We start from the raw sequence: 23,876 nt of genomic DNA, 5'->3' as shown, positions 1-23,876 counted from the left end.
GCTGATCTGGGTGTCTAGGCGGGTGTTCTCTTTCCCCTTCATTGTTCCATGAAACCAGATATTTGGTCAAAAAGGATGACCTTCCCCAATAGAGGGAGACTTGTCTTTGGTCCAGGGTATGTATAGCTGTGATCATTCGCTAGAACCTGCAAATAAGTTTTCAAAGCCAGGTAAAGAATTTAGACTCACATTTGAGAAGAGCATTCATGTTGTAGATCATACTTGTCTACAAACAAGCAGAGTGGGGCCTCAAATGAGACAAGTTGGTTCACCAGGCTATGAAGCAAGGAAAATGTCACAGGTGAAGGAGCATTTTGAATGGTAGAAGGAGCACCTTAACTTCTCATCAGACTCCTGAGAGTTTTCAGGCTAAATTTCAGAAGTCCTTGGCATGGCAGTGAAGGAAGGCCCTTCCACATCTCGGCCAGTTCAGGTTTCAACGGACCAGGTTTACTATCGGAAAAACCAGTTAGAAGGCAAGCTGTACATCTTGGCACGGGGTAGAAGCACAGCCATCTTTTGAGCTAGACAAATGAAACTCAACTGACAATCACAAGTGAGGGCACGCAGCCATACTGCCTCATGCCAGTCAAACCTTTGTGGTTAGCTAATTTTAAAGCTGTCAAGTGAGACACTTTCACACGTGATGCCGCGGGACAGGGTGACCTTGGTTTATCTGGATGCCCCAAACCAATTGTAAAAGGGCGCTCTTGGCAATGTGTAAAGAATTGTCCCTTCCTTCGATGTGACAGCGTGGCTATGCCTTTAAAAATTCACCTGCTAGGTATATATACATGAGTGTTTAAGAATGAAGTTGTTTCCTGTGTTTCCCGTACTGGGGGGTGCTAGGGGGAAGTTAAGGAGATGGAATGAATTGGTGAACGTATTGATAAAAATCACATCAGGGGTGTCACACGCTGTATGGGAGCCTCACACTCCCACCCACGTGCTGTTTTTCACCGCGGCCCCGGGAGTGCTACCCCAGGAGGATTCCAGGCCGGCTTCTTTCCCTCGGGCCTCAGCCGCACCGAGAGTTCCTTCCGGTCCACTGCGCTCGCGCGTCGCCCAGCGGCGTCAGGACAGGGACCCACCTGCCGCTCACCGGCGCCCACCGCCCAACCGCCCCGCCCGGCCCCGGGGGCGGGCCTGTGCGCTACGTCACGGCGCTGCGCCGGGTCAAAGTTCAGCCCCGCCCGCGTCCCCGCGCCGTCTCCTCGGCCTGCGCCGCCGCCGCTCGTGGTCCGGGTCGCGCTCCTTCCGCTCCGCCGCCTGCTTGCGAGTGCTGCCCGGCAGGCCGCCATGGCGAACGTGGCCGACACGAAGCTGTACGACATCCTGGGCGTCCCTCCCGGCGCCAGCGAGAACGAGCTGAAGAAGGTACTGGAGCGAGCCGGCGGGCGGGCGGGCGGGCGGGGCGAGGGCGCGGGGCCTGCGCGGTCGGGGCGGCCTGAGCCCGGCCGAGGCCGGGCGGCGGCGGGGGCGCAGTCGGCTCGGCTGACCTTGGGCCTCCGCCCGCCCGCCCTCCTTGCGCAGACGCGGCCCGCCAGCCCGGCGCCCCGGGCCACCCGGAAAAACAGGTCGGACGGCGGTGCCCGCGCCGCCCGGCCGGGGAGGAGCTGACCGCCGGCGCCGGTGTGGGGCTGAGGGCCGCAATCTCCGGCGCTGAAGCTCCTCCCTCTGCCTCGCTCGCCGGGCAGCAGCCGGAGCAGCGTGGGTCTGTTTGGAAGCATTGTTCTGTGGGCAGGTGATCCAAATACCCCGTGGTGGCTTCAGGGATGAGTCGTGTGTCCCAGCCAAACACTTGAGTGTGCACTCACTAAAAATAAGGCAGATCTCATTGTTGTCCTTCGTAGTGGTACAAAACCATCTCGAGACTTCAGAGCATTTTACCTACTAATAAAGTCCCGCAGCATCTTCTCAGGCTGTCGGTATCGAATCTGAATTTGTGAACCTGGAAAAAAATGAGACTGTCCCGTAAGCAGCAGGTCTGGTAAAGTCCAAAGTGAAATAGACTTCCTGTTACCCTACCGGAAATGGTAGGCTGTGTTATATAATTCATGAATCCGAGTGAAGACTTAAATGGTGCTTGCCCAAATCGGTGGTTTCACTACCACCTCGGACCCCAGTCAGCCTACCATGTGCTAGTACATCATCACCTAGGACCATCTGGGGTTTTTCCTGTTAGAGGGCAGGCAGGAGCCAGTACCGGCAGGGATACTTTTTCTACCTTTGCTTAATTTGTATAAGTGCTTAGGTTTCTGTAAAATGTAGTCACTTAATCTGGAATTTGTTAGGTTTGTGGTCGTGATCTGGTTACTGGCCATCAGACATTTGATAACAATTAAAAAAAAAAAAAAACAAGGAATAATGTTTCTGTATCTTTCTTTGTAGTTTTTTATTTGTAGTTTTCTTCAGTATAATTTTTTTCAGTAATAATTTACTTTGTTTTGGTACATTATTAGCAAGTAAGCAATATTGAAATGGAAAATGTCCAATAGTTCTGGTGAGTAAGTGGCGTTTTGGGGAACATTGTATCTCAGAAAAGTGAATTTCTTAAATTGTCTGTGTATAACTCTTTTTCAAAATCTTTTTTTGAAGGCATACAGAAAGTTAGCCAAAGAATACCATCCTGATAAGAATCCAAATGCTGGAGACAAAGTAAGTTATTTGAAGTTTTATTTAAACTGAAATTTAAAATAAATCACCTTCACAGAAACAAGGAATGTGGTAGGGAAAAAAAATCCATTTATGCCTACAGAGCAAAACTTGTGTTATTATTTTAACTTACTTGAAAATGCCATAATGAAACCTAATGCTTGTAGTATTCTTTAAAAATTAGAAAAAGTAGCCAGGTGGTGGGTAGCACACACCTTTAATCCCAGCGCATGGGATGCAGAGGTAGGTGGATTTCTGATTTTGAGGCCAGCCTGGTCAGAGCAAGTTTCAGGACAGCTAGGGAAGTTGGAGCAACTGAGATAGCTCAGCCTTAAAGTCCTTGCCACAGAAGCCTGACAGGCTGAGCTTGATCACAGTGGAAGGAGAGAAGGTTGTCCTTCACCATCTTCCACACTCAGACCACACATATACAGTAATGATGATGATTTTTAGAGGAATGGTTTAGTTTTACAATGAGAATACTAAGATTTTGAGCAATAGGTGATAAAGAGGTCCAAAATGAAACCAAAGGAAACTTAAAGCTTTTTATTAGAATTAAATGGATTCTGTGTTTCTGAACTTTTTCTTACTTTCTTGCACAGAAAAACCCAATTGTTTTCATTTTTACTTTTTCCTTATAGTTTAAAGAAATAAGTTTTGCATATGAAGTACTGTCAAACCCAGAGAAGCGGGAGCTATATGACAGATATGGAGAACAAGGTCTACGGGAAGGTAGCGGCGGAGGTGGTGGCATGGATGATATTTTCTCACATATTTTTGGTGGAGGATTGTTTGGCTTCATGGGTAACCAGAGTCGAAGTCGGAATGGCAGAAGAAGAGGAGAGGACATGATGCATCCCCTGAAGTGAGTCTTTTGTCTTCAGTCGGTGCTTTTTCAAGTGCTGGTGCTTAGAGCATAGTTACTATCGAATTGATTTTAGATTTTTTTTACTGTGCTTTCAGAAAGTGACTAAATAAATTAGTTAATCGAATGTATTTTGCTTCAGATCTTAAAGGATGGAGGGGGTGCTCTAGAAATGTAGGTCAGTTGATAAAGTGCTTAACACACACACACAATCTGGGCACTGCTAATAAACTAGGTTTGGTGGTCTTTACCTATAACTACAGCACTGGGGAGGGGTAGACGAGAGGATCAGGAGTTCAAGGTCATATATACTCAGCTGAATATCTAGTTTAGAGCCAACCTGAGATACATGTGAGCCTGTCTGTAAACAAAACAACTAAGATCTTAAAGAATAGTTGTTTACTGAGATTTGTTTTTCATATGTTGTTGAGGTTGCTTGTTATTATGTGATTTCAAATTTTGAAGTGTGAAGATTGTATTTGTTAAAGCATTTAAATCCAAGCTTTAAAAAGAATGGTTGTTTGCTTAGATTATTTACATGGTAAAGTCCCTCATTAACTGATCCTCAATGCTAACTCTCCTAAGTTGGTTTCCATGGAACTTACTGGCTTCCAACTTGGCATTAACCTGCCAACAAACAAATGATGTGAACCTTGATTTTGGACTGAGACTCCACAATCCCTCTACAATCTGAAAATAGCCATTTCATTTTGCACTTTCACTTTATTTTGTGAATTTTTTCATGAATAATTGTTTTAGTAACTAATGCTAGAGACTGAATTGAGAGAGAGAGAGAGAGAGAGAGAGAGAGAGAGAGAGAGAGAGAGGTGTGTGTGATGAGTTTCTGATATCCTGCCTCCACCTCAGAAGTGCTGGATTACTGGAGTGTATGATCATGCTCAGCTGTTTATTGAAAGTATTTCAGTTATGGTTGTTGTTATGGGGGCACGTGCTTGCTACAGTGCCCGTGATGTGGAAGTGATTGAGTTGGTTCTTTCCTTTTACCCTGTGGGTTCCAGGGATTGAACTCAGGGAGGCAGGCATGGTGGTGAGTGCCTTTTTCTGTTGTTTGTTTAGCTTTATCTACTTGATTTTGAAGTGTTTCATTGCCTGTATGTATGTTTGTGCACCACACGAGTACCTGATGCCCAAGGAGATCAGAAGAGGGTGTCAGGTCCCCTAGAGCTAGAGTTACATGCGGTTGTGAGTTGCCAGGTGGGTGTTAGAAATTGAACCCAGGTCCTCTGCAGGAATAAGCTCTGCAGCTCCACCGGTGATATTTGTCTTTTTATATAAGTGCTGGAGATTGAACCCGGATACTAATGCTGTGCTGCAGGTACATTACCAGCTGATCTATCTTCAGAGTGTTCCACACTCATTTTTTTAAACTGGAGCTTGTTAAGTAGTCCAGGCTGGCCTCCAACACACCATGATATCCTATCTCTCCCTCCTGAATGCTAGGATTACAAGTATTGTCACCATACCTGCCTAGTAACATAGTCATTTGAGTGGCTTTGTAATCTCACTTCATGATGATTAGTCACTCATCTTTTATGTGCTGGGCAGGGGACCTATAATAGATATTGTTGCTGTGCATTTCTTTGTGTAATTTTCTCTCTCTTTGGCAGATTCCCAGCCAAGATCCATAGCTTGCTTTCTTTTTGAGATAGAGTATCACACTAGCCAAGGCTATCCTTAACTTCACAGCAGTACAGGTGTGAGGCACCATTCCTGAGTTGACATCCATGTTTTGAAGCTGATTTAAAAAACAAACAAACAAACAAACAAACAAAAAAACCAGCTAATTTGCTTTATAGAGGAATTTTGACAGTTTAAGCCTCACCAGAGAGTGCCAATGTTCAGATCATTCTTGACAGTTTTCCTTTCCTTGTTTTGTAAGACTCAAGATGTAGATCACTGTGTCATTAAATTGGATGTGATGGTGTGTTGTTGATAGTTTTTCATCCATAGTGGTTTTACATTTTTCACTGCACACCCACGCTTACATATGCACTGGGGAGGGGTGTGACGGTCAGAGGACATCTTGTGGGAGTTCTCTCCACAGTGATTGACTTGGGTCGCCAGCAAGTGCTGATCCATCTTGCCCACCTATAAATGTTCCTTTTATACTTCCTGCAGTATAAAAAGTTTAAGCTTGCTGGGCCGTGGTGGTGCACGCCTGTAAACCCAGCACTCGGGAGGCAGAGCCAGGTGGATCTCTGTGAGTTCGAGGCCAGCCTGGACTACCAAGTGAGTCCCAGGAAAGTCGCAAAGCTACACAAAGAAACCCTGTCTCAGCCCCCCCCCCCAAAAAAAAGTTTAAGCTTAAAGTAACAATTCTGTGAAAATTGTTAATGTGGGTGCCTTGGAGAATGATTTTGAACCATTTCTTTGTTCCTTTACCTAAATTCAAGGGATTTAAAGTAGAAAGAAGGCTTAAAGGCTGGGTATGCATAGATGAGTGGCATAAGAGCACCTGCTTAGCATGGGTGAGGTCCTGGGTTCACCCTGAGTAATGTGGGGTGAAAAAGAATTTAATTCTATTGCAATTTCATACACAAATGATTTTCCTGTTACATTTTCTTATGCTTTCCCCTCCAGCTGAACCTCCTTTCTTCCCAACAAGCCCCTCCTGCTTTCTTTTCTGTTCCTCCCTTGGTCCTTTGTATTTAATTAGTTTCCTCCATGAACAGGGATGGTGGGGTTATTTACTTGAACAAGGGCAGCTTACCATTGGCAACATCACCAAGAATATGAGTCCCCCTCCCTCAGCATCCATTAGCTACAGCTCCTCAGGGAGGGGTGGGGCTGTTTTGTTTTTTGAGATTAGTTTGGAAATTGATCCTATAATTGAAGTATGCTAAATATGAAAATGAGTTGTGTTTTATGAGTTATTTATATGTACATACACACACATGTACATATAGTTTGTTTGCTTAGGACTGAGTTTTCCTGTTTAAACTCGTCTGGCCTGGAACTTGCTATGTAGAAAAGTATTGGTGAAATTATTAAGGGCACTCCACGTAGTTAAAAGGGAGGTTTATTTTATGGGGTAACTTACAAATGAAGGGGTAGGTTGCAGGGTCTGGCAAAGGTATAGCGCAGTCCGGGGGTGTTCTCTGGAGAACTCTGCTCGGTCTACCTCCAGTGTCTAGCGTCCCCGAACCAAGAGAGAGACCTCCTCCTGATCCTGTGTCTTCCGCTCCCTCCTCTGCCCTGCCTTGTGGGCGTGACCATTACTGAAGCCTCAATGGAGGTTGGAGCTTCCCGGCCAATGCTGGGATGGCTACCCACTACGGAAAAGGCTGGCTTTGGACTTTTGTCGGTCTTCCTGTCTCAGTATTGAAATTACAGGTATACACTGCTACACCTAGCAGATATACTTCTTAAATTGTTTTATGTTTAAGAAACATTGCTCCTTTTTTTCCCCCCCTGAAACGGGGTTTCTCTGTGTAGCTTTGCACCTTTCCTGGAACTCACTTGGTAGCACAGGCTGGCCTCGAACTCACAGAGATTCGCCTGGCTCTGCTTCCCAAGTGCTGGGATTAAAGGCGTGTGCCACCACCGCCCGGCCATTACTCCTTTTTTGGTAGTTTATTTAACTTTATTTTATGTGCATTGGTGTGAAGATGTCCAATTCCCTGAAACTGGAGTTACAGGCAATTGTGAGCTGCCTTGTAGGTGCTGGGAATTAAACCCAGATCCTCTTGAAGAGCAGCCTCTGAGCCATCTCTCCAGCCCCCATTTATTACTTAGAAAATTATGTATGGATATTTTGCCTGCATGTATATCTGTGTACCATGTGCAGTAAGTGCCTGTGAAGGCCAGAAGAGGATGTTGAATCCTCTGGAATTGGAATTACAGACAGTTGTTAGTCTCCATGTAGGTCGTTGGAATTGAACCCAAGTCCTCTGCAAGAACAGCAAGTAACTGCTGAGCCCTCTTTCTAGCCTCCATGTATATTTCTAAATAGCCTTTTTTTTTTCTGTACCACTTTTAAGGTATGATGAAAATATAAAATATTGTATACTTTTGATATATACAAATGACTGGTAATTTTTATTCAACCTTTTACCTTTTGAGTTATATTCTTGAAGATATATTAAAGAATGTTCAGGGCCACCATGCTCTTACTCATCATGAACACCAAGGTGCCCCATGCCTCCATGTCAGAGGGCCTCATCTCTGTACTCGCCCAGCAGCTAGTACAGGCCACAGCAAGCTGCTATATGACCTAGTGGCCTGATTGCCTGTGCGTCAGCCCAGACCAGATCTACATCAACTCTGACTTGAACTTGCCCAACCAGGTCTGGAATGTTTCCATCTTCACTTGAGTACTGACCTGACTTATCTGCACTTCCATTCTTGGGAGCCTTGCTGCATGCAGTGTTCTGTGTTCATATACCCATAGTGATGTCTACCTCCTAACAGGAGAAATCAATGATTAGAGACATAAATAAATAAATAAAAGTTGTTCAGATATACTGTATTATGATTTGGCAGGATCTTTAGAAACTGAAAAGATTGAAAGTTTCTCTGTTGAAACTGTGTTCCTTCCTCTTCTGCAACAGTATCTCCCCCCTCCCCCAAGTCTTCTTTGTTTATGTAGTTTTGGCGCCTTTCCTGGATCTTGCTCTGTAGACCAGGCTAGCCTCAAACTCACAGAGATCTGCCTGGCTCTGCCTCCCAAGTGTGAGGATTAAAGGCATGAGCCACCGCTGCCCAGCCAGTATGTGACTTTTTAAACATGCACAACTAAGTACTTTTTTTGCTTTTTAAAGAAATTATGTGTATGCGAATTTGTATACATGTCTGTGTACCACATGTGTCTTGTGCCTGTGGAGATAAGTAGAGTCAAGTTTCCTGGAACTAGAGGTACAGACAGTTGTGAGCCTCCATGTGGGTGCTGGGAATTGAACCCAGGTCCTCTGGAAGCGCAGCAGTGCTCTTAACCACTGAGCCATCTCTCCAGCTCCCTAAGTGCCTGTCTTAAGCTATAATACACATTTGTAATCTAATCTTCTATAGCTTGCTTCCACTTAAAAGCTCTGACTTTGATCAAGTTAGTTAACTTCTCCTTTGGTTTTTTCATATAAAATTGGATAATTATTACGATTAGTAACTAGGGATATAGCTTAGTTGCTAGAGTGCTTGTGTGGTACAAAAGAGTCCCCGGTTCTCTCTGTACCATATAAAACTGGGCAAGATGGTGTATGTCTGCAATCCTTGCACTTGGGAAGTAGAGGCACGGATATCCATTAAGTTCAAGGTAATTTTTGGCTGCATTTTGAGCTTGAAGCCAGTGTGAACCACAAAATCCTGTCTTTAGGGTGTTACTAATGACTTGGAGTCATCACTGTATAAATTAGACCAAGTAGGTTCAAAGATTTATTATTTTTTCTGGGTAGTGGTGGCACACACCCTTAATCCCAACACTTGGAGGCAGGGACAGTTGGATCTCTGAGTGCAAGGCCAGCCTGGTCTACATAGCAAGTTCCAGGGCAGCTATACAGAGAGTCCTTGTTTTAGGGTAGGGTGTGTGTGCGCGTGCGTGCACGCGCACACGCTTGCCTGCTTATGGGTATGTGCATGTGTGTACAAGTGCCTGATAAAACCAGAGGCATTAGATGCCCTAGAGATGTAGTTACAGTGGTCCAGTGTGGGGTTAGGAAACTTTTGTCCTCTAAAGAGTGGTAATAATACCACATGTATTGTCCATATTCATAAAGTTTTTCTTGGGTTCTTTGTTAAAAAGTCAGAGTGAAATCTTGTAATAATATTTGTAAAATTAGGTTGAACCTTGTCTTTTTCTGCAGAGTGTCTTTAGAAGACCTGTATAATGGCAAGACAACCAAACTACAACTTAGCAAGAATGTGCTCTGTAGTGCATGTAGTGGGTAAGTACAATGCTGCTTAGGCAGTATCTCTGTTTCCTTTTTGAATGGCCTGCTCAAAATCTATACCAGATAAAATATTTTCTTGATTTTAAAGCTTAATAAGCAACCAGGCATTTTCTGATACCTCTGAAGGCCAGTTAAAGTAATTATAGCAGGGAGTAAAGAACACAATTTGTTATTTTTTAATGACTGTAATGGTTTGTGGGCAAGAGTGTAATTTATACTTCTGCTTTAGCCAAGGTGGAAAGTCTGGAGCTGTTCAGAAATGTAGTGCTTGTCGGGGACGAGGTGTGCGCATTATGATCAGACAGCTGGCTCCAGGAATGGTGCAGCAGATGCAGTCTGTGTGCTCTGATTGCAATGGAGAAGGTAAGTGCACCAATGCTTTCATTGCTTTTGTATTAGTCTGTTGGGAACATGGAAGTTGGAAACATTTATAATTTTTCTAAATATGCTTATATTCATTTTATTCTAAAAATGAGATCTAACAGAAGATTTATTATATACCATTACTGTTTGGGCATAGTGTCTCTAACTGAGGCTGACTTTGAACTGTGTATTCAAGGATGATCTTGAATTCTTAATCTGCCTCTACTTCTGAAGTGTTGAGATAAGTGTGCCAACCCAGCTAGACATCTTTACCACATAACTTGTAGGACTTCAGGGGCATTCTAAAAAGTCCTAAATCAAGTTCTGAATCCGTTTTTAATAGTTTACTTTTTAAATGAAGTGGCTTTAATCAAGGAAAGGAGAGGTGTAACCAAGAAATTAAGTTTTGTTTTGTTGGTGGGCTTTTCGGGGGCGGGGGGAGGTTGTTATTTTTTGAGACATGATTTCTCCGTGTAGCTTTGGAGCCTGTTCTGGATCTCGCTCTATAGACCAGGCTGGCCTCGAACTCACAGAGATCCGCCTGCCTCTGCCTCCCAAGTACTGGAATTAAAGGCGTGTGCCACCACCACTACCCAGCTAGAAATTAAGTTTTTAATTAGACTAATTTATGTGGTAGAATTTTTCCTCACTAGCAATGAAAAGTAAACCCAAGTCCAAGTCCATGAGTGTAGTGTGCTTGGCAAGTATTGAACTCTGCCCACCAGCACTTATTCTGACTAATTACGTTACCTATGCCTACACCAGCACTGGTACTAGGAATTAAACCTAGGGTTCTTAGCATTGAACCACACTCCCAGCCTTTCCTTTGGTTAGTGGTTGTTAGTATAGTTGTAGAACTCCCTTTCCCAAATTGTTCTTGGAAGTGATAATTTTAAGAAGTTGTATATTGGGCTAATATGATAACTTAGTTGATAAAGTCCCTGCCTTGCTACCATGAGAGCCCAGCCATGGGTACAATCCCAGAACCCATGTTAAGAAAAGCCAGTAGTGCACCCTTAAAATCCCTGTGCTCAGGAGAGAGGTGATCCCAAGTGCTCACTGACCAGCCAGCCTAACCTACTAACCTCTAGGTCAGTGAAAGATTCTGTTGTAAAAAGTGGAGTGGAGGACAGCTGAGGAATGATACCTTGAGGTTGTCACCCTCCCCAGCTACATGTTCTATTCTCCTGAGGTGTCTCTGCATTACCTTGTTAAAATTGCTAGCTTCACTAAATCAAGAAACCAAAGTCAGCAGAGCTCTTAACAGCAGGAAGCAGAGCAGGAGGATAGTGAGTTTCAGGCCTGCTGGTGTAACATAACATGACCTCTTTTTACAAACAAGTGCACCAGTGCTCAGTGATTAGAAAACCTTGTCCTTTTTTCCATACTGTTACATACGTCTGGAGTTTTAATTTATTATACCATAAACAAATATTAGAGGAGAATATCTGCAAAAGAAAAACTGTTGTCCCAAACTTTGTACAGAGATGTTCAGTGCTAGCTAAACACTCAGACATCTCTAGTTGGTTTTGAGAATTTTCAGTAATAATCAAACTATATAAAAGCGGGATTGGGGTGGGAGGACAGCTCAGGGGAGAGCCTGTGCAGAGACCTGGGCTAATGCCCAGCTGGTATCTGAGCAAGATTTAATCTTCAAATGAACTCCAGTACCAACTGTACAGTTTAGTAATAGGCCATCAAGGATACTTAGGATTGAATACAGATCAATAGCGAGCTTTTAGGTTCAGTAATCCCCACTGGAAAGAAAAGGTTTGGCTTGGACTGTCTCTGTCTGGTAGTAACCTGCTTGGAGTTGGAATTGAAAACTTTTGCAGAAGTGTTCATAGATGCTCCAGCATCTAACTGCCCAAACATTCCTGTTCATTAGTTTTAGGGAGTAGAGCCAGGAATTAAGAAAATGTCAAGGTGTTTCACTCTGTACTCTTGGGTAGCTGGACCCTTTGGGTGATCTTTAGTAAGATAGAAGTTTTGTCCTTCTCAGTAACTGTAACCATTAATGTTCAAAATGTATCTTTCTGAATTAAGGGCCCTGTCAAGACTCAGCTTAAGACTGGGGTATTCTTTCTTTTACAAGCTTGAATGCCCTCTCTTTGCAGGAGAGGTCATTAATGAGAAAGACCGCTGTAAAAAATGTGAGGGGAAGAAGGTGATCAAGGAAGTCAAGATTCTTGAAGTTCATGTCGACAAAGGCATGAAACACGGACAGAGGATTACATTCACTGGGGAAGCAGACCAGGCCCCAGGAGTGGAACCTGGAGACATTGTTCTTTTGCTACAGGAAAAAGAACATGAGGTAATTTCCTTTTGATTTTTTTTACCCTTTTTTCCCTTTTTGTTTCATTAAAAATTGGCCTTGCTTATGAGAAATAGGATAGATGCCTTGGAGTGAAACTGAGAACAAATGAAGTTGTTAAGGGAACGTGGCTGAGTTAATTTGTAGCTCACAGTGAGCCTGGCTTACTTAAAGAATGACTCGTGTAAATAAAACCATTATGACAGGTGTAGTCAAAAGCCCAGTGGTGTTAGTCTGTAACTGTAACTCAGCACTGTGCCTTAATCAATCCTTTTGCCTCTGCACCTCCTTGTCCTTTATGTAAATAAAGCACTGGACTAGACAGTGTCAGGCAACAGTCTCACTGTAGACCTCCTTGGCTGCACGGTGGGCCGATAGAGCTTTACTCCTCAGCACCGGAGTCTCCGTTGACTAATTTGACCATACTTGATGGATAGGCAGCTGAGTTTTCTGAGGTCAGGAGTTTGTCTTTTAAAGTACTCTGTTTTATTGGTGTGATAGGAGCAAGGGGTTTATTCATGTCACCATATGTATCAGAGGACAGCTTTCTGGAATCGGTTCTCCCACAGTGGGTTCTGGGGGTCAAACACAGGTGGTCAGTCTTTTGTGACAAGTACTTTTTATCCTCTGAGCTGTCTCATTGGCCCAAGTTCTAGAGCTTTAAAACATTTTTAATTAGTTTCTGATTGAATGTGTATTGGTTATATCTGTTATGTTTGAGGCAAAATGAACCTGTCTAGCAATGAGGTTCATTGTGTGCCATTTTTATTTTGATCATACCACTGAACATGGTTTTGTTTGTTTGTTTTTAATTACTCCCCTTACCCCCTTTTCTGTTTTATCAGTAGGCTGACCTCCAACTTGCCATCCTCCTTTCTCTGTCCTCTACCACCATGCTTGGCTCACCTATATTTTGTAATGGCTGGTGGCCCATGTCTATAATCCCAGCACTTAGGAGGCCAAGACAGGAGAGAACAAGTTTGAAGTCAACCAGGGTTATATAGGGAGGCTCTTCCTCAAACAAATTTAATGGCCTAACATAGTTGTGTCCTGTCAACTTTTGTCCTAAAGAATGTGTCTGTGGCTGTTTGTTTATAAGAGGTGTTCAGGAAGCACACAGACCTTGCATTTGAAAATATTTGACAGGGTTCTGTTTTGTGCTTAATGAGGCCTATTCAAGAGATCTCTAAAAGATTGCATTTATTTTTTATTTGTTTTAGACAGACTTGATTCACTTTGTTTTTCTCATATACAAACTATGTGCAGGGCTAGAGAGATGGCTCACAACACTCTGTAACTCTAGTTCCAAGTGATCTGACACCCTCACACAGATATACACCCAGGCAAAACACTAATGCACATAAAATTAAAATAAACAAAAACTTCATAAAGCCTGGCAGTGATGGCATACACCTTTAATTCCAGCGTTCAGGAGGCAGAGGCAAGCAGATCTCTGAGTTCAAGACCAACATGGTCTACAGAGTGAGATCCAGGACAACCAGGGCTGTTAACACAAAGAAACCTTGTTTCTGAAAAATAAGAATGTGCTAACCACAGCTGGTTCCTGAAGACTGGTGTGGGTTCACACAAGATGGTTGGTGAACTTCTGATAGACATGGACTCCTTCCAGAGGTCAGAGTTCAGGTAGCTGTAGGTCTTAGAGGTGGCATCAGAGGTGGCCTTGGCAAAGTTACCCTTGGCAGTATAGCCTGTAAGCTGCATTAGTCCCATCCGTCAGCAGCAGCTTCTTGGGCACAGGAACAGAGAGAGTGCCATTGCCTCTGGCGAGAATGAGATGCACCAGCGCAGAGCCCCAGGGCCCATCATATAGTAGTGTAGGGATTTCTAATCTTGATCCCCCAGTAGCCTTGATTTTTGGGTCTACTGGCCAGGCCAAATCTGCTTCTGCACTGGCTCGATCTTTCAAAACCTCATCTTAAGAGATGCTTGCCAGAGGCTGGAGAGATAGTTAAGTGGTTAAGAGCACTTGCTGCTATTGTAGAGGAACCTGTTTCAGTTCCCAGCACCTACGTGGTGGCTCATAACCTTATTTAACTCCCATTTCCAGAGGATCAGATGCCCTCTTCTTCTTATCCTTGGGTACGTGTATACATGTGGTGCACATAAGTATGTACATGCACACATGCACGCACACACAAATAAAATTCATGTATTAGGGTTCACTAAAGGAACAGAACTTACAGAATGAATGAATATAGCTAGAGAGAGAGAGAGAGAGAGAGAGAGAGAGAGCGAGCGCGCGCAAAGATTTATTAGAATGGCTTACAGGTGGTCTTCCAGCTAGTCCAATAATGGCTGTCTACCAACAGAAAGCCCAAGAATCCAGTAGCTGCTCAGTCCACAAGGCTGGATGCTTCAGCTGGTCTTCAGTGTACACTGGAATCCCAAAGTAGGCTCTAATGCCAGTGAAGGAATGGACTTGCTGTCAAGAGTGAGAATAACCAAGCAAAGAGAAAGCAAGCTTCTTTCTTTCATGTCCTTTATATAGGCTGCTAGCAGAAGGTGTGGCCCAGATCAAAAGATCTGAATTAAAAGTATATCTCCATCTCAGAGATCCAGAATGGGAGTGGGTCTTCCCATTTCAAATGATTTAACTAATTAAAAAAAAAAATCCCTCAAATGTGTGCCCAGCTGTTTGGGTTTTAGTAGTCAGGTTGACAACCAAGAATAGTCATCACAATTAACATAGCATACATAGAGATAATTGCTAGGTAAAATTTGACAGTCTCCAATTCTGATGAGCAGAGAAGACAAGTAGATCTCTGGGGCTGGATCTTCATGTCTTTGATTGGCAGTCGAGCTTGGTTACAGGCTTTGCCTCCTTGTGTTCCACGACCCCGGTGCTGGATACCGAGGCAGGGCTGAATCCTCTTGTAGCCACTGTGACCTCCCAAGCCTTCCTCTATTCACCATTTGTTTTTTCCCCAAGGAAGAAGCTGCAATTTTACAAGTAAAATCACTTCAAAATTTCAGTAGTGAACAAGGCCATATTGAAAAGAACATTGTAGAGTTTGACTTATTCTCACAAACTTGTGACTTGCTCTCTGGACTGCCCTTTCTGTTCTCGTGAAGAGAGGTGTGTTCCTGGTTCTTTTCCCTTTTCCTCACTCGGTGTTGCATATTTGAGGTGGCGAGGATCTTCTAGATGGCTGGAAAATAAGGACAGTTTCCAGAACTCTGCTTTAGGTCATAAAGGATAAAATGTTCATCATTCTTTGATGAAGCCGGGGTCTTGTTAGGTATTAGAAAATGCTCTGTCTCTGGGCCACATTTCCAAGCCCTAAATTTTGTTATTCAAGATTCTTATTTGATGACATTTTAGCTACTTCCTCATTTATTCAATGTTGGTATCCACAATACCAGTAAGACATAAGAGGTAGAAAGCTAAATACATAGCCGCATTGTTGAAAGTTGGTAGTGTAGACTAAACAACGGTGTTTTGTGGAACAGATGTCACTTGGGTATTCTGAGTGTCGCACATACCTTTAATCAGCAGTAGGACTGCATGGGATTGATTGCATAGGCTAGAAAGTAGTAAAGGGCAGAAGTTAGAGTGCAGGTTCTGGTTTTATTATGACTAGGGCAGTCAGTGTGAGCCAAGGATAAGGTTTAGACAGCTTGCTTAACTCATCTCCCTTGGAAGAAAAAAACAAACAAACCTACTGTAGTTTGAACTAGAACATAGGGCTTGCTAATGTTCACAAAAAGCATTGGTGATTTTGGCCTTTCTCCCCTTGTTCCAAATAGCTGACTGAAGAAATTGAGACCATTATTAGGTTGGGTGGCTGAAATGTGGTAAAAGCTAATGAGCTTTGGGAGTGCTGTGTTGTGTGTGTTCATCCTTGCTGTGCTGCTCTCTGAGTGCCGCTGTCTGTCTGTACGCACAAGCGCATAACTGCTTCAGGAATTATTGCAGCTTCTGAATGTTCAATTGTGTGGTGCCTGGTAGTCCTTCATATGGCAACACAAAGGGGGAAGTTAGACATTTTCCTGTTTAAATGTTAGAGTCAGATTATCAAGTCATTCACCCCTCTTGCCCCCAGACAACAACCACCTCTTTGGTATTGTTTAGTTGTAGTTACTTTGATTGAACACCTACACCAGAACATGGTGTTACTTCTTGCTCCTTATTTGGTAAAAATTATTCTTGGACTGTTGGTATCCTGAAACATTGGCATTTTGTAGTATATATAGCTTTTTCTTGTTGTTGTTTGCTTTTGTTTTTTGGTATTTTGGGACAGGGTTTCTCTGTGTGACCCTGGCTGGCCTGGAACTCACTCTGTAGACCAGGCTGGCCTGGAACACAAAGAGATCTATCTGCCTTTGAGTGCTGGGATTAAAGGCATGCACCACCATCGCCTGGCTAACATGTTTTTTATTTTATGTACATTGGTGTGAAGGTGCCAGATTCCCTGGAACTGGAGTTACAGACGGTTGTGAGCTGCCATGTGGGTGCTGGGAATTGAACCCGGGTCCTCTGGAACAGCAGCCAGTGTTCTTAACCATTGAGCCATCTCTCTAGCCCCAAAGCATTCTGCTTTTTTAAAGTCTTGATGATCCTGTTATGAAGGACCCTGAGTAAATGTGCATTAACTAACCTACATTCTGGATTGCTGGGCCAAAACGTTATTTCTAACATGCTTCCAATACTGTTGAAGCTGATGTTCGGAAGCCATGCTTAGGATAATTTATTTCATGGATAGATTTAGGAGAATCATTTAGGAAAGGAACAATTTTTTTCAGGTGTCTTACAAACCAGCCAAGATTGTTCTTCAGAGATGTTACTGGGTCTTGCATCTCAGATATGTGGAACCAGTAAGAGAGAGCACCAATTGACTGACAGGGCATTTCTACTCTGCCAACATAGAAGTATGAAATGAACTTGCAAATCATGTTCTTAAACCCTCAGAGGGCTAGAGGTTAATAAAGAAATGGGAGACCATGCTGGAGGGCTGGCTCAATGGATAATAAAAATACTGGCTGAACTAACATGAGGACCTGAGTTTGGATTCCAGCACCTACATAAAATGTTGGCATGACCCCATGTGCCCCTCTGACATGTGGATGATAGACAGGATTGCTGGGTCTTAATGGCCACTAGCCTAGCTCTAGGTTCAGTGAGTGTGATAGAACAGGACACCCGGAAGTCTTCCTCTGGCCTCTCTACACCTCTGTGAACACGTTTGCGTAAATCACACTCACAGAAGAGAAGGTCCATCTGAAGAAATGGGAGAGGTGCTGGGCGGTGGTGGCGCACGCCTTTAATCCCAGCACTCAGGAAGCAGAGGCAGGTGGATTGTGAGTTCGAGGCCAGCCCGGCCTACAGAGTGAGTTCCAGAAAAGGCACAAAGCTACACAGAGACCCTGTCTCAAAAAACAAAAACAAAAGAAAAGAAATGAGAGAGGCTAATAAATGGAAGAAGTAGTCGTGTGTTTTCTAGGACTGGGACTCGATTTCCCTGATATGTAGGTGTTAATTCTTCTCATGGTTCTTTCTAGGGGTTGCTATGTCAGTTAGCATACAAATGGGATTAAAATGAAATTAAAGATGATCTGGTAGCCATTGTGGTGGCTGTCTTTGGTCCAACCAGTTTCTTTTAGCCTATTTATTGCCTATAGATTCAAAGGATTACCTTGGGTAGAAATTAAGCTGGCTCACTCATTACTCAGGATAACCAAGACCTTTTTTTGTTTTGCTTTGTTTTGTTTTTGTTTATGAGACAGTGTCTCTGTTGCCCTGGATGTCCTGGAACTCACTACGTGGACCAGGCTGGCCTTGAGCTCAGAGATCATCCTGTCTCCCAAGTGCTGTGATTATACTCTTGGCTCCAGCACACTTTCGTTTGAACAAATATATAGGTGACCTTTTCACTACAGTTAAGTTTATTTCAACTTAAACTTCAAAATTTAAGCGTAGATTTGGCAAATTTAAGTAAAAATTACAAGTTAGATATTTTGAAGTTGATTTTTTTTTTTTTTTTTTTTTCTCTAAACATCAAAGCTCAGGACATTCTTAGCACTTACTCAGTAATCTTTGCAACATTGGTGTAGAAACACAGCTCTCACCTCCAAGGAGACAAGAAAGTTTATTCTGGAGCTAACTGAATGACCATCACCTGTAACATGGATTCAAGTTGCAGCAAAATCCATGTTCTAACATGGGGACAGTAATAGAACAAAGAAAGTAATAAACAAGACACTATGCAAATGCATGTAGTTAATACATATCCAAATGTAGGCAGTTAGAGCAAAGTACAGCAGCCTCAGCGACAGGCCTCGGAGGCTTGTCTGATGACCCCTAGCTAGGTAGAAACTACAGCTTTTTGTTAATACATTCCAAAAAGCTTTTATCTGTTAAGTCACAGGATGTTAGGTCTGATACAACAGTAGGCAAATGGCTAATTTAGGGACTAAAGATAGCCCAAGGTAAATTGTCATCAAGCTCTGGACCTGCAGTGTTCTGGTTTTATCATCCTCACAGATGTAGCTTCTTCACAGAAATTTGTAGTCTGTAAGCTTATACTATAAGATGGAATAAGACAACTTTAGCATTTGCTGTGTAATTTACATTAAGCAAGTTTGAATTTTTTTTTAAGATTTATTTATTTATTTATTACGTATACAGAAGAGTGCACCAGGTCTCATAGATGGTTGTAAGCCACTATGTGGTTGCTGGGAATTGAACTCAGGACCTCTGGAAGAACAGTCAGTGCTCTTAACGTCTAAGCCATCTCTCCAGCCCAAGTTTGAAATTTTTTTAAGTTTTCTTTTTTGTTTTTTGTTTTTCTGAGACCAGGTTTCTCTGTGTGACAGTCCTGGCTGTACTGGAACTCACAGAGACCTGCTTGCCTTTGCCTCCTGGGTGCTGGGGCTAAAAGATTGCACCACTATACTTGGCCTAATTTTTTTGTTTTTGTTTGTTTGTTTGTCTTTTGGTTTTTCGAGACAAGGTTTCTCTGTGTGACTTTGCACCTTTCCTGGAACTCACAGAGATCCGTCTGCCTCTGCCTCCCGAGTGCTGAGATTAAAGACGTGCGCCACCACCACCCGGCCGTGTTTTTTAATTTATGTTTATGCATTTTTCTCTGCGTGTATATATGTGTACCACATGTGTGCCTGATGCCCACTGGAAGGATCCTCTGGAACTGGTATTATGGATAGTAGTGAGCCACCATGTGGGTGCTGGGAACTAAACCTCTCTCTGCAAGAGCGGCAAGTATTCTTAACCACTGACTATCTCCATCCCCAGGATTGAATTTTAAGTGAGATGACACTTCACTGTACATGTATGAAGTGCAGAATTAAACCCATAACTTTGATGGCTGGGTCTAATTGGTTGAGCTCTTTAACACTGAACTTAAACTCCTTTTTTGCTTCATTGGGATCATGTCTAGGGAACATTCCAGGTTGAATATGTTCTTTTGAAGCTCATTTGGTGTTAGATTTAGGAAATGGAATACAATTGCAGCAGTACCTTCAGCTGTGTTCTTATGTATTGTTCTTAATAGGCCTTCCTAATAGAAGTTTCTGGCATACTCTTTAGAATACCTAGATTTGCCAATAAAAATTTTGGAAATTAGGGACAGTGGCATTTTAGATCTTGCAGTGGGTGGTAGAATTAAGATTCTGAAATTGGGGTTGAGGATTTAGTTCAGTGGTAGAGCATTCGCCTAGCAAGCACAAGGCCCTGGGTTCGATCCTCAGCTCAAAAAAAAAAAAAGATTCTGAAATTGACTTGAATGCAACAGGATGGTGTGGGTTCATAATCTTTAAAAACAACAAAACAAAACAAAAACCCTGTTTTGCGTGTGCTTTGTCTCTAGGTATTCCAGAGAGACGGGAATGATTTGCATATGACATATAAGATAGGACTTGTGGAAGCTCTATGTGGATTTCAGTTCACATTTAAGCATCTTGATGCTCGTCAGATTGTGGTGAAATATCCCCCTGGCAAAGTAATTGAACCAGGTAAAGGATTTCATCTGATCCAGGTTGTCCATGTGTTGTTAAAATTTGTATTTATAGTGGGTAACAAAGGAATATTATTGAATACCTTTCTTGGGTAAAATTCTTACCTAATTTTTTTTTTTTTTTAATAATAGGATGTGTTCGTGTCGTTCGAGGTGAAGGAATGCCACAGTATCGTAATCCCTTTGAAAAGGGTGATCTTTACATAAAATTTGATGTGCAGTTTCCTGAAAACAACTGGATTAACCCAGACAAGCTTTCTGTAAGCGTTTTTTCAGTTCCTCATGCAGCTGATGTGGTTGTCCATTCTGCTTCCTCTCGCTCCTGCTTGCTTCCTGTGTGTCTCACTCTGTAGACCAGGCTGGCCTCAAACTCACAGAGATCTGCTTGCCTCTGTCTCTTGAGTGTAGGATTAAACACTCCACCAATGATGTCACTGCTGGTCATTCTGAAGATGAGGTTAGCTAATATAAATGTTTATGGGACCAAGCAGGCTGGGTGTGAGGTGCTGGTGAGAGTCTTTGAATTCTCTGCAAAGCAGCTCCCTCAGCTGGCATTCTGTTTAGAAGTATCAGGGAACCTTTCCTCTGTGCAATTTTCTAGTGTTTATGGATGTTTAATTTGGGCAAATGTCAGATACATCATGAGACATATCTCCTGTTTTGTTTCATGAAGGAATTAGAAGATCTCCTGCCATCTAGACCAGAAGTTCCTAATGTAATTGGAGAGACAGAAGAAGTGGAGCTTCAGGAATTTGATAGTACTCGAGGCTCTGGAGGTGGTCAGAGGCGTGAGGCCTATAACGATAGCTCTGATGAAGAGAGCAGCAGCCATCATGGACCTGGAGTGCAGTGTGCCCATCAGTAAACTGCAGGTGGCTGCACAGGTGGATTTTCTTTCCACATTTGCCGGATTTGCCAGCTGCTGGAGTACCTGATGAGTCCAGATGAACTGATGGACGTCTGTTGATCTATGTGTAACTTCTAAAATTGGTATAGTATCATCCACAGAGTGTATAATTTAAACTAACCACGAAGCTTTCCATCCTCATGTCGACTGTTCTGTAGCAGAGTAAAGCACTTGAAATAAGACTCCCTTTCACATGTGGGTTCTAAGTCTCAGTCCTGGTATCTGCTTGATTTTTATCAGTTTTGTGTAGACTTTATGTTTCATATTTTAAACTCAAATCCAGCATTGTAAAGTTTGTACAATTTGTCCTGGAGCTTTGTGTTTGGCTGCACCTGCATAAGCTGCTACAACTAGAATAAAGAATTCATAACCTGTATCTATCATTCAGATGCATGGAAAAATGGGCTTTGCACACAATGGGTTTGAAGCTGACTGAGAACCATAGAAAAATTACATTAGCCATGGTTGTAAAGTTTTTTGGCTTTTTTTTAAAAAACCATTTTGTGAAAGGTTTCTGAAACTTGATAATAAAAAGCAGTTGGTGTAAATTATTCTGTGTCACATTTTTAGAAAGAAAAGCATATTTGAACTATAAAAAAGTACCCTTACACTGAGGAGTGGATCTTTGGTTCTGGTTTTTAAGCAGCCCTTAAAAATCCATTGGCTTGAAGCTTTTATGCCTCAGGTACCTGCCCATTTTATAGTTTACAAACACTAAGGTTGGTTGAAACAGGCTTTATTGACATCAAGAACATCCAAGTTATCTAACTCCCAGGTTACCCTAAAAATTGGGACAAGCCCAGGCCTCTGTTATTCTCTCGCACCCCACTTTTTGAAAATAAGGTCATAGCAGATGAATAGTAGAACCATGTTTACACAGACCTGTTGAAACATTGTTTTCATTAAATATTAGGAGAAATTGCTGTCTCGTTAAGTTGAATCTCTGAATTTGAGGAAGCATTGGCTTTTTGATAGTCTACGTAGAAAACTCAGCCGCTTAGGATAGCAGATGTTCACAAAGTGGCTGAAACAGTGGTGAGGAGTATTCAGTTTGAATGTCCTAGTCAGCACCTAGCTTTAATTACAACCATCTTAATAGAATGAAAGGATGTGTTTCCATCTTCTGATGATTACTTTTTTCACTCTCTCTGGAATATTTTTTTAAAACATGGTCATTTAAGGTCCAGATGACACCAACTACACACATTTTACATTTGTCAAAGGAAGAACAGGAAATTCAGATTCTTTTTCAGTGTATCATACCATCTCTGAGCCTAATGGCACTGGAGTACATTTCTAGAGATATTAGAACCTGGATGAAAAAAGTGTCCCCAAACTAATCAAGACCTGTGAGCGTTAAATTACCGCCCTATTGACTCTACCTCCATTGTACAAAATATTTCACAAGAAGCCTGGGCAAGGTTCAGCAGCACAATAGTTTTGTATTTGGCGTTATTTCCCCACATCACTTTAAGCCTAAGCAATGCAGTGATAATATAAACTTTGTAGCCTTTCCAATAAAGGTTTATAAAACAGTTGCTCAGCAGTCTTCAGTTCTTCTGCCTAGGGTGTGTGTTGGGGGGGAGGGTGTGGGGGTGCTGGGGACTGAACTCGGGCCCATGTATATGCCAAACAGCTGCTTTCCCAGCTGAGCAATCCCCAGCTACTCACTTTTATTACTAGAACAAGAAAAGTTTGCAAGCAGGGAAGCTGTTTGACTTGTAAGTGTCTTAACGACATCACTTTATAGTTTCCATACTATAAAGTTTTATCTGTAAGAAAATGTCCATTTCGGTGGTTTCCCATATATTAAGATTTGTGTAGCAAAATAAAAACACCGAGTCCTAATTAGTCTCATTTCATTTTCTCTCCAACCTTTAATGCAGTTATTCTGTTTCTAAATATTACACTGAAATCTGGTTTTGAGTTTTACTTTTATCCAGCATATAGCATTACTTTAAAAAAAAAAAAGTAGTATTCAGTGTATATCATGCATTCTATTCACTTCCTAGTGGACATTTGAAGTATACTGTGGCTACATGAAAGTTTTGTGCGGGATAAATTCATTTAAATGCATACCCGGGAATGGGATTAGGTCATGGTAACTAACTGTCTGAGGAACTACCAAGCAGGGTGGCTGCACCTTCTTACCCTACCAGCAGTACAGGTGAAGTAGGAATCTGTCTCTAGGTATTTGTGATAGTGTGATAAAATTCTGGTGCAGTCTACAAAAGGAACTTTGTAGAGGAAAGAGGTCCATGCATGAGCAGCAAGCCACCGTTCGGCTGCTTCAGAAAAACTACTCTTGGTTCTGTGGTGGTCCAGGATGGTGCTTTAGCCCATCTGGCAGAAATGACATGGCTTGTCTCTCAATCTATCTGACCAAACAATAGACCTCCCAAAGAATGGGAATTTCCCCAGGAATTTCATGCTGGGGAAAGAAAAGGGTTGCCAGGCAAACCACAAGCTTATTTCTAGGAACTGGATTTCATTCAGTTAGTCTCCCTGACAGGATGAGACTAAAGCCCAACCGTGGGTCAGTGGTGGGTGGGACCACACCCTGACTGGAACTGTTTAGATGTGCTGAATCTCTTGTCCTGTGGGGGCCAAAGTCACTTTTTAAATTTTAATTACTATGCCTACGAGATCCATGAAGCAAAAAATGCCTCTGATACGCAAGCCCCTAGCCAAGGACAGATAGTTCCTGAAATGCTGGAGGCTATTGCTTATGGGAGATAACAAGCCACATGTTTTCACCCCTCTAAACAAGTTAGTTTGACCCACCGGATGTGGGGTTGATCACACGTGGGCAGGGAATATGTCAGAATGTATAGTTGCCCCTGACTGAATGTAGCAGGGAGGCACTCGGTCAGGAAGT

The 23,876-nt window shown here is 42.7% G+C and overlaps 1 protein-coding gene across 1 annotated transcript; it reads left to right on the top strand.

Annotated features, from left to right (window-relative positions):
• Positions 1-1,162: 1,162 nt before the first annotated feature.
• Positions 1,163-22,536, top strand: Dnaja2 (DnaJ heat shock protein family (Hsp40) member A2). Its single transcript, XM_036188052.1, has 9 exons — positions 1,163-1,377; positions 2,599-2,658; positions 3,297-3,520; positions 9,337-9,417; positions 9,653-9,786; positions 11,904-12,100; positions 19,945-20,089; positions 20,224-20,351; positions 20,765-22,536. Exons 1-9 carry the CDS (start codon positions 1,300-1,302, stop codon positions 20,954-20,956), a joined length of 1,239 nt encoding a protein of 412 aa, XP_036043945.1. The 5' UTR covers positions 1,163-1,299; the 3' UTR covers positions 20,957-22,536.
• The last annotated feature ends 1,340 nt before the right edge of the window (positions 22,537-23,876 follow it).

Source organism: Onychomys torridus, chromosome 5, assembly GCF_903995425.1.
Source record: "Onychomys torridus chromosome 5, mOncTor1.1, whole genome shotgun sequence".
Lineage (NCBI taxonomy): Eukaryota > Metazoa > Chordata > Mammalia > Rodentia > Cricetidae > Onychomys > Onychomys torridus.
Note: the sequence above shows the minus strand (reverse complement) of the source record. Positions and strands in the feature narration are given on the sequence as shown.

Bases quoted from the DNA above. Each gene is read 5' to 3' on its own strand.
- Dnaja2 (XM_036188052.1), top strand. From the start codon at position 1,300: ATGGCGAACGTGGCCGACACGAAGCTGTACGACATCCTGGGCGTCCCT. The intron at 3,521-9,336 runs GTGAGTCTTTTG...CTTTTTCTGCAG, and splicing joins GACATGATGCATCCCCTGAA to AGTGTCTTTAGAAGACCTGT. The intron at 9,787-11,903 runs GTAAGTGCACCA...CTCTCTTTGCAG, and splicing joins CTCTGATTGCAATGGAGAAG to GAGAGGTCATTAATGAGAAA.